Source organism: Populus euphratica, unplaced genomic scaffold, assembly GCF_000495115.2.
Source record: "Populus euphratica unplaced genomic scaffold, PopEup_1.0 scaffold405.1, whole genome shotgun sequence".
In the NCBI taxonomy this organism is placed as follows: Eukaryota; Viridiplantae; Streptophyta; class Magnoliopsida; order Malpighiales; family Salicaceae; genus Populus; species Populus euphratica.
The window spans coordinates 79,428-90,350 of NW_011500289.1; the positions used below are offsets into that span (position 1 = coordinate 79,428).

Genomic DNA, 10,923 nt, shown 5'->3' on the forward strand with positions numbered 1-10,923 from the left:
CCATGGTGACGAAACTAGGCTTGAAGATGGAGAAGCATCCCTCACCTTATAAGATCGGCTAGATCAAGCGTAGTGCAGAGACAAAAGTTACTGAAACTTACCGCATTCAATTCTTTATTGGGAGAAATTACATGAATGAGATTACTTTTGATGTTGTCGGAATGGATGCCTGCCGTATGATCCTAGGCAGACCATGGTAATATGATGTGGACATTACCTACAAAGACAGGGATAATGTATATGTCCTCATGAGGGGAGGGTAGAAGGTAGTATTGGATCCTCTAAAAGAAGACTTCACTACAGTAGAGCTAAAGGTGCAGGGAAAGCCTATATTACTAGTTGATAGAGAGACATTTATAATAGAAACCAATAGGGCCAGTGAGATTTTTGCAATAATAGTTGGTGGTAGAATTGGAACTGAACCTCCCAACGTTCCAAAGGCACTGTAACCTTTACTAGCAGAATTTCAGGCTATAACACTAGCAAATTTACTAGAGGGGTTGCCTCCCATGCACGATGTTTAGTATCAAATTGATTTAATTCCTAGGGCTAGCCTACCAAATCAGCCACACTATCGAATGAGTTTGAAAAAAGGTCTTGTCCTATAAGAGCAGGTGGAAGAACTAATCAAGAAGGGGTTGGTTTAGAAGAGTATGAGTTGTTGTGTAGTACCAGCCTTGTTAGTACCCAAGAAAGATAGTAGCTGTCAACAAGATCACCTTTAAGTATCGATTTCCCATCCCTTAACTAGAGGATATGATAGACATGTTGGCCAGTTCCAAAATCTTTTCAAAAATTGATTTAAGGAGTGGATATCATCAAATTCAAATAAGGCTTGAAAATAAATGGAAAATTGCTTTCAAAATAAAAAAAGGTATATATGAGTGGTTGGTAATGCCGTTTGGATTATCTAATGCTCCAAATACTTCCATACGGTTAATGAATCAAGTACTTAAATCGTTTACTAGCAACTTTGTTGTAGTATACTTCAATGACATATTGATTTGTAACCGGTGTAAATCTAACCAACTTGAGCACTTGAGAAAGCCACTTCTATAGTTTTGTAGCAGAACAAATTATATGCTAATTTAATGAAGTGCAAATTTATGATTAGCAATTTATTATTTTTGGGATTTATTGTGAGTGCTGACGGGATTAAAGTCAATAAAAAAAAAATTCGAATCATTCAGGATTGGCCTACCATAAAAAATATCAACGAAGTGCGTAGCTTTCATGGTTTATCCACATTTTATCGATGATTTGTCAGGGATGGGATTTTATTTGAATTGTCACACCTATCACTGAATGTATGAAAAAAGGGAAATTCCATTAGGTAATCGAAGCAAAGCATAGTTTTGCACTGATTAAAGAGAAGTTATCTTTTATCCTAGTTTTGGCATTACCAGATTTTGATAAATTATTTGAAGTGGATTGCGATGCTCATATCATTGGCATTGGTGCTATTCTATTTGAAGAAGGCAGACCCATTGCATCTTATAGAGAGAAACTTAGTGAGGCTTGCCAAAACTGATCCACCTATGAACTTGAGTCGTACACTTTATTTCGAGCTTTGAAAGTTTGGGAACATTACTTAATGTAGAGGAAGTTTATCCTATTCAGTGATCACCAAACACTAAAATTCATTAACAGTCAGAGTAATATGAACAGAATGCATGCTCGTTGAGTTGGCTTCTGTTAGGTTGGTTGCCATTTCATGTAAGGCATAAATCATTGACCATTGACTATTAGTAGCCACCATTGTTGAATGAGCTAGAGTTGGTGGCCACCAATATTGATAACAAAGAAAGAAGAGCCTCCATGGATGCCTATAAAAGAGGCATGATTTTAGAGAGCAAAATGTGAAAAGTTTTGTGAGAATGTGAAAAGAGTAGAGAGAAAGAGAGAGCTGCAATGGCAGCAGCCTTGCTGCCATTGCAGTAGCTGCAAGTGCAGCAAAGAGAGCTAGGAGTAGAGTAGAGAGAAGTGATCTTTCTCCTCCATGCATTTGTTTTGTATTTTTTCTCTAATTTCTAATAATATAGACTCTCTTCCGTGGATGTAGGCGGTTTTGCTGAACCACGTAAATATCATGTCAGTGTGCTTGACCCTTTTATAAGTAAATATCAGTATATCACCGGTCGGAATTCCTAACAGCTTAATCCAACAATTCACCTTCATTTCTGGTTGGAGCACGTATGGGAAACTCGCATGTCCATACTACATGGACCTAGAAACATAAGTCAGGTTAGTTGAATAAAGTGGCTGATGAACTAAGCTGGAGGGTGTCTCTACTCATCACACCCTGCGGGTTGAAGTCATAGGCTTCAAATGTCTTAAAGAATTATATGCAGAAGATGAGGATTTCAGAAATATCTGGAGTAAGTGTTAGCAAGGTCTATCTTATGAAGGAATGCATATTCACGAGGGATACTTGTTTCGGGGCAATCAATTATATACACCTAAATGGTCGTTAAGGGAGCAAATAATCCATAAACTGCACAGGGGCTGCTTGGGGGGACATCTAGGATGGGATAAAACCGTGGCTCTTGTAGAAGAACGATACTACTAGCCCCAACTGAAGTGCGACATTGGAAGCCATGTAAAACAATGTCCAACATGCCAAGCAGTCGAGGGTCAAACACATAACATAGGTCTATACTTGCCCTTACCTATACTAGCAGCTCCTTAGGAGGATTTTTCAATGGATTTCTTCCTAGGACTTCCACGAACACAGTGGGGTGTCGACTTAGTCATTGTGATGGTAGACAAGTACGGTGGTGGATAGGTACTTCAAAATGACCCACTTTATTGCCTGCAAAAAGACTTCTAATGCTATGCATGTAGCTAATTTATTCTTTAAGGAAGTTGTTTGTCTACACGGGGTCCATAAATCTATCACCTCAGATTGGAACACTAAATTTTTAAGCCATTTTTGGAGAACCTTATGACAGCAGTTTGACATAACACTTAACTTTAGCAGCACCAGCCACCCTCAAACTGATGGGCAAACAGAGCTAGTAAACAACACTCTGGGCAACTTAATCCGCTGCCTATCTGGGGAGAAGCCTAAACAATGGGACCTTACGTTGGCTCAAGCCGAGTTTGCTTACAATAGCATGCTAAACAGATCAACTTGGAAGACACCATTCCAAGTGGAATACTGCCAGCCCCCAAGTCATGCATTAGATTTAGTGCCTCTACCAAAGCTTCCAGGAATGAGTATTGCAGTAAAGCATATGACTGATCGAATTAAAGCCATTCAGGAAGAGTGCATAAGAAACTGTAAGCGTCTAATGCCAAATACAAAGCAGCTGCAGACTGGAAACGACGACGAAGCGTCTAATGCCACAAAGCAGCTGCAGACTGGAAACGACGACTTAAATTATTCAAGGTAGGAGATCTTGTAATGGTATATCTATGTAAAGGGCGGTTGCCAATGGGAACATTTAACAAATTAAGAGACAAAAAGTATGGCCCCTATTAGATTCTACAGAAGATTAAGGATAACGCATATCAGGTAGACCTCCCTGCAGAAATGGCAATATCTTATACTTTCAACGTTGTTGACCTGTTCGAGTATCATCCACCTGTCGAGTCATCCTCCAATCTAACCAACTCGAGGGCGAGTTCTTTTAAAGCAGAGGATACTGATGCAGGACAGCTTGTTGCGGTTACAGTACAGCTCAAGGATGCAGACGAAGAAGTTGCCATGAACTGAATTACAGCTTGCTGGAATTACTACCATGCACGAATTGCCAGTTGCACTTTCCTTATTAAACATAGATTCTTAGTTGGGCTCCTAGGTACCTCTATTATTTATGTTATTGTTTAAAACATGAATTAAGGACATAAGTCCTACTTTGTGAGGGATTTTCCTGTTAACTCTTATTTCCCAGTTTAATTCTGTAAGTAATTATTTGAGTATAAAGGTTGACAGCTTATAAATACAAGCAGTCATTCACTTAGAATGACACTTTTAATTTTGAATAAGAATTTTCATTCAAAAATATTAATCTATTACTCGTGAATTTGAGTGTTTTATTTCTTACTCGTAGACTCCAATAAAATTAGAAAAAAAGGACGGTGATCCTTTTTCATTGTTAGACTTCCGCTGCGGCATCCAGTTGACCACCTAAGATCTTAAATCTATCGCAGTAGCAGCAGCGGCTAGGGGGAGAAATAAACCCGACGGCAGGAGAAGAAAGAAAATGATGTGTTGTATCGCCTCATTAATTCAGTCATTTGCAGGTTATAAATGGCGCATAAAAAGCACGCGCTAGCTATTCTAAGCCAGTCAACTTACAGCGCGCGAATGCACACACTCCACGTGGTCCAGATTAATTTCCAACGATTTTTGGTGTTTTTTACCATTTTGTCAATTTTGAATAAATACTTTTATTATTTTTGAATTTAAATTCATGTATATTAATTATTTTTTTTATATTTTAAAAATCCAATTTTTTTTATAGTGATATTCTCATATAATAAAAAAAAATATGAAAAAATTAATAAAACATAATTCAAAAACCAATTCTCACTAAATTCTGTAGAGCTAATAGTTAGGTATGAAACCCAACTTGCATCATCAATATGGGTTCATTGCTCACTTTTTATCATCTATGCAAGTTCAACACTTACTTCAAACACATGAACTTAATTGACATGTGTCTTGTTAAAATGATTTATATTTAAATTTTAAAATTATATATGGGTTGCATTCACTTTTAGAAATTAAAAATTCATTTTTAGGATAACTGATCACAATAAAAAAGATAAATTTAGAAGAAAATATGAAGTAAATGAATTTTTTAATTAAAAAAATATTTTAAAGGTGACATTATTCTTTTCTTAAACATAATAAACTTCTTATTTGAATCTCTAAAATTAATATTTATTTTTAAAATTTCTATTTTTTTTTAATTATTAAATAACAACTCTAATTTTTCATGATATATAATTTTAGTCTTTGCCATGATCTCATCGAGATGTGATAAGATTTAAATTTTCAAAGGAGATTCTACATGTTGTTTTGCTACTGAAACCCACTTTGTGAATTATCAAGCGTTAAATCTTCTGAGATTAGATTCAAAAAATGTTATTAGGGTTGATTTTGATATTTTTATTGGATTTAATGTTTTGTTTAATATTTTATATTATTTTTTTATGTTTTAGAATTTTGATTTTGTTTTCTATTATAAGTCGGATTTTATATCTTATAAAAAATATTATAAACCTTTTGGAGGTAGATTTGGTCAGATTAACTTTGCATAAATAAAATAAGATTTTAAAATTATTTGTAGCCTATCTTTCTACTTGATATGCTTCCGTCTGCATCACGTTCTTCTAGAAATTTCGAAGTAGGAACAAGCTTTTTCTTCTTTTTTGACTTAACGCACTAAAGTGTTTGATTGGTGGCTTTCGTGACATGAGACAGGATCTTTCTTTAAGAATTGGCAATGCTTCTTTTGCTAGGCTATTGGAAAAAATCTATGAGAGGATTTTATGTCAAACTGTAAGATTGTATGAGAACTTTTGATTTGAAATATCTCATTGTCAATAATAATAATCTCTCATGGAAAATAACAAAAACACGGTTACTTAAATAGGAGCTTAACCTGATCTATCTAGAAAATATAAATCAAATAAATTTTTAAAATCTAACTAGGAAAGAAATCTAAAATTAACCAGGAAAATTAAAAAAAAAGAAGAAAATTCTAAACAGAAACTTCTGAGCTGAATTTGGACAGTTCTTGACCTTGGCTGACTAGTCTAGCCAGCCAACCTCCATACGTAACAGTAGAACACTCTTGTAGAATTTTTTCATGATCTAATGGTCAAATAAAAATTTATGTCCTCTTTCAGCGGAAAACTTGTTTAATGCATCCGGATTTCTTCTTGGATAAAACTTGTTGATATGCGTCCGTGTCACACTGTGCAATATAATTAGGCTTTGTTGAGATCTTCAGCCCGATGATCCCCAGAAAGGCTTAATTCGTCTTTTGCGAGCAAAATCTGATCTTAAAAAGCCAAGTGTCTTGTTGAGAAATTTGATTAGCTGCTGCTTTCCACCATTCATTCTTGTTACAAGAAAAAACGAAGAGTTGCTCCACAATCACCGTGGTAATACGTTAGAAAGAGTGACCTCGTTAACAGAACAAACTCTCTGATTTGATGATGTAGTTTCTTCCGCAACAACTCGACCAACAGAAAATGCAGGTTTTGAAGGGATAGGAATTTTCAAGTTATCACCTGCCAACATAACAACAACTGATGACATTGTTGGTCTGTCTACTGGGTCTTCTTGCACGCACAACAACCCAATGTGGATGCATTTCAGCACCTCAGTCGCTACACTTGACTTCTCTAGTAATGAGTCCATCAACTCCAGTCCTTTACCTTCAGACCACAGCTTCCATGCCTGAAATATTAAAAATGTCCTGAATTAATATTAGACTCTTCTTTGATAGACATAGTAGAGTAATATCTTTTCTATGGACGAAATGCAAGGATAGGAGCATACGAAATTGAGGAGGCTTTTCCCTTCTTCCGAAAGATGAAACCCACCATTCCTTTTCCCGCTAATTATCTCTAACATGAGAACTCCGAAACTGAATACGTCTGATTTTACAGAAGATAGCCCTTCCATGGCATATTCAGGAGCCATATATCCACTGTTAAATCCAAATATAATAACAAAAAAATCAATTTAGAGGCATGTGAATGTTGTGAAGGTTTTGTGCAATGCTTGGAATATTCACCAAGTGTGATCTTTTTTCCTGGAAAGCAATGAATTAATTGTTCACAGAATATGTTCAAAGTTATGGCGCCTATCTTTAATGAAGCTATATATATATAAGGAGAAAAGACTACAATCCATTGGTACTAAAAGAACAACTAAGCATGAAAGAGGAGTCTGATGAGAAGCATTCGTAATATATTTGAAGTTTAGACCGGTAGGGTTGGGAGAGGCCGTTGGACACAATGGAGAGTAATACTTACTATGTTCCAACAATTCTGTTCGTATTAGCCTCACTATGATTTCCACTGAAAATCCTTGCCATTCCGAAGTCTGATATCTTTGGATTCGTCTCATAATCAAGCAAGATGTTGCTGGCCTTGAGGTCCCTGTGAATAATTCTGAGACGTGAATCTTCGTGCAAATACAAGAGCCCCCGAGCTATTCCGTTTATAATGCTTAGCCGTCTTTGCCAATCAAGTTGCACACGCATGGTAGAATCTAAGAAACATCGATGGAAAGTTCAATTAGTTAGTTTTTCCACCCTGTTAACAGGTTGTGGTTGCCCATAGACGCAAAAAAATTCAACTACAAGTATTTTTTTTATAAAAAAAAGAATATACAGTATCAGGTTCTTTGAAGTTTTAGAGTCAAACCAAAGAGATAGACATCAAGACTTTTGTTCGGCATGTATTCATAGACAAGCAGCTTTTCATTTTTTTCGAGGCAGCATCCCAAGAGTTTGACAAGGTTTCTGTGTTGTAGTCTTGCAATTAAATTGACTTCATTCATGAACTCCCTTAATCCTTGACCAGAAGTTCTTGAAAGCCTCTTAACTGCGATTTCTTTACCATCTTCCATTACACCCTGAAAGCACATATATTTTCTAAACTAATAAGCAATTAAATATTCGATGAACCAAAAAACAAAAGCGTCATCTCTACATAATAATCAAAAAGCATAGTGAAGATTGAATTATGTTTTCAAAAAACGACTTTTTCTTTTTCAATTTAGTACAGCTACCAACCATATAAATATGGACTTTAGAGCCATGAGTACCTTGTACACCGGGCCAAAACCTCCTTGACCAAGTTTATTTTCATTAGAATATTGATTTGTAGCTTTGAGTACAATATCTAGCTGGATCAAAAGAGAATCGTGGGATTTCACCTCCCCATACATAATTTCATTCGAGTAGTCATCTTCAATTGTCCTTCCTTCCATATCAAGTAATTGAATCACCTGGCTGTTTCGTATTTCCTCTAAGGTGCAGATTACGAAATAATAGTAGTTAGAACAACAACGACGACGATGATTATCAGGAGCATGATTAATAAATAATGGTAGACTTTTTTTTTACCTCTTTTCTTCCTTCTCCACATGGTGTAAGCGAAAGAACTGAACAGTAGGACCCCGACAATTGTAGATAGAGTTGCACCGATTACAATCCAAATTTTTTTGCTACTTCTTTTGTCTCCTGCATAGCAAAAATGTTTTTCTTCAACATCGTTATAGAGAATTGAATGTGTATTGTGCTTTACATGAGGCAAAGACAAATTGCAGTACTAATTCCAACTTTCTGAACTAATTCAATTAGACAAATTCCTAATTCATTTTGTATGAGGCAGTTATACAGGTAGATAATAACCTATTATGATCTCAGGTGCAACATGAAAATCAAGCAGTCCCAACGAAGAAAATGAAACTCTTACCTTGGGGTACAGGTGATGGTGCCAAGGCTGCAGCCTCGACATAAGTTTCATTGTAATTTATATACATTTCAAAATTAACAAGACAACTCGGAAACATGATTCTTCCTCCTTGCTTTTCATTACAACAAATTTCCAACCCAGAATAAGCTGCTAGAAGACATTGATGACAATCGCGGCTAGATAGATCTGGTGTGCACTGCACCAAGACGTACAGATTGTCGTCCGTTGTATAATTAGCTTTTGTGGCTGCAAACTTCTTAGCACCTGCTGGCATATTTGCTGCCCGATAAACTGCAGTGCCTATAGTGTCCACAAGTATCCGATTAAAATCTGTAGGGACAGCTAGATTTTTTTCATTCCACAACGTGTAATTAGGGTCTCTTTCCATGGTGGAGAACATGATCTTGTTTGAGTAACGCAGGAAGCACTCATCATACCATATGAGAGCCACCCTTTGGGTTGGACAATGTCGTTGAACTATATCACTGGTGGCATTGGCCACGCAATTTTGGCAGACGTCAGTGCTAAGATCACCACGACAGAAAAAGAGGCCGTAGACATCATCAGGTTCCAGGCCCGCAGAGGCATTGAAGAATCCAATACTGTTGCTGGTGGCATTAGAGGCAAGTGATGAGAGAAGAGTATTTAAATTGTCCTTGTAGGTTGTTGTGGAAGTGGTTGTGTTGTCGCAAAAATGATGGAGGTAATTGGGGTTATTGAGGTTCTGTGCTTTAGTAATGATACAGAGGGTAAGCAAGTATAGGAGGATTGTATTGGGGAGTTTGATCGGAGAATTCATTCTAGCGACCAAGTGTTCTTTCAGCTACCTTAGGAAAAATGTATTTTTTGAACAAAGTTTTCCCTTTCCACAGGGGAGAATATATAATATGGTTGCAAGGGTTATCTAATTCCAAGCCATTTACCGACACTTCAAGTGGTATGTCGGCTTAATGCTATATCTCTGAAAAAAAACATATATCTCTTTAAAAAAACATCCACTTTCAATCATTGACGCAAACAACAGCAACAAGCAATGTACCGAGTCAAACAACGTGTGTTTCGGTACAGACCAAAGCACCCCAGCAAGCAATAATATGAAAGGACGGCAGAAATGATGTAACATTGAAATTAAGTATATCAAATAGAGAGTCAATCGATGTTTTTGTACAGAAGTGATGTATAAGAAGGGAAATTAAGGGTTCTGATTCGCTGGTTGTTGTAAGAATTTGCCTGATGCGCGACGGACAGGCCATCAATGATGTCCCATTCAAATTTGTGTAATATTGAAATATTAAACTAATCGGGCTTGCCAAATTGCTTTTGAGACTGTTGATGGGACTCTTCACTTTGCTTTAATATATCACAAATATACACATTAAAAAAAAAGGCAATCAATAGAACATGAAAAGGGATAAAGGATTAAATTACAAATGGATTGCCTCATCAAGAGTAAAATGTGATTCCTGCAATTGAGCCCCAGTATGAAGGGGAGAAAAGATCTCTATTATTGAAGTGCGTGCAAAATCATCAAATCCTTACTATTTGAACAAGAGGAAACCTCTTTGAAAAACTATTTAAACACTTATTCTAACCCACGATTGACTTTCAGAAACAAACATCTTCCTTTGAAGTAAAACTCATTTCTTTGTTTTCTGGAATAAATAATACAGCCAGCTTACACTGTTTGCTTAAAAGTCTTTAGTGTTATCACGATGGCATTACATTATTAAATTGATTTTTTAATATTTAATAATTAAAAAATTCAAAATATTAAAATTCAAAATATTTTTTTATTGGTTCAATTGCCCTTTTTTCCATCAAAACCATTTTCATTAAGCAATATAAATCAAATGATGTCAACTAGAGTAAAAAATAAGTTTTATACTATTTCAGGTTAAAATAATAATTGTTTTATCAAAATCATGTTGGCAAAATACAAGTTTATTCATGTTTATGAGATAAAAATTGATTTTTTAGTTATTTTTTATCAAATCATTATTTTTTATTAATTTTTAATCCAATAAGTTGATATCGATAAAAAAAAATATTTTTTAATGTTTGGAATTAATGTTTTGGAAATCAAAAATTGATTTTTAGTAACTGAAACAGACTTTTTCTAATGATGATTTAAGTTTTTAGTTATATATATATATAAAGAATTTTTTTCAACGGATCAGACAAAAACAATTTCTTCGCAGTAGCTACGTGTCTCTTGTCTTGTTTCTTGGAATGATTAGAACGGATCAGACAAAAAAAATTTCTTCGCAGTAGCTACGTGTCCCTTGTCTTGTTTCTTGGAATGATTAGGAGCTTACAAAAACGAATGGGACTCTAAGGAAGATCAAGGAACCAAACTATCAGCCTACTTTGATTAATGCCTACAAATTATAGCCTAATAATTTTTAGGTGTGTTGAAACTTGGAAGAGCACGCTGAGAATTGTTTGCTGTTTGCAAATTTGTGGTTGTTGCTGATG

The 10,923-nt window shown here is 35.6% G+C and overlaps 1 protein-coding gene across 1 annotated transcript; it reads right to left on the reverse strand.

The window, feature by feature from the left end:
• Positions 1–5,735: 5,735 nt before the first annotated feature.
• Positions 5,736–9,280, reverse strand: LOC105113240 (putative receptor-like protein kinase At4g00960). Its single transcript, XM_011009332.1, has 7 exons — positions 8,449–9,280; positions 8,097–8,213; positions 7,796–7,998; positions 7,393–7,603; positions 7,000–7,237; positions 6,521–6,671; positions 5,736–6,418 (listed from the first exon to the last, which is right to left on the reverse strand). Exons 1-7 carry the CDS (start codon positions 9,245–9,247, stop codon positions 6,113–6,115), a joined length of 2,025 nt encoding a protein of 674 aa, XP_011007634.1. The 5' UTR covers positions 9,248–9,280; the 3' UTR covers positions 5,736–6,112.
• Between the last annotated feature and the right edge of the window lie 1,643 nt (positions 9,281–10,923).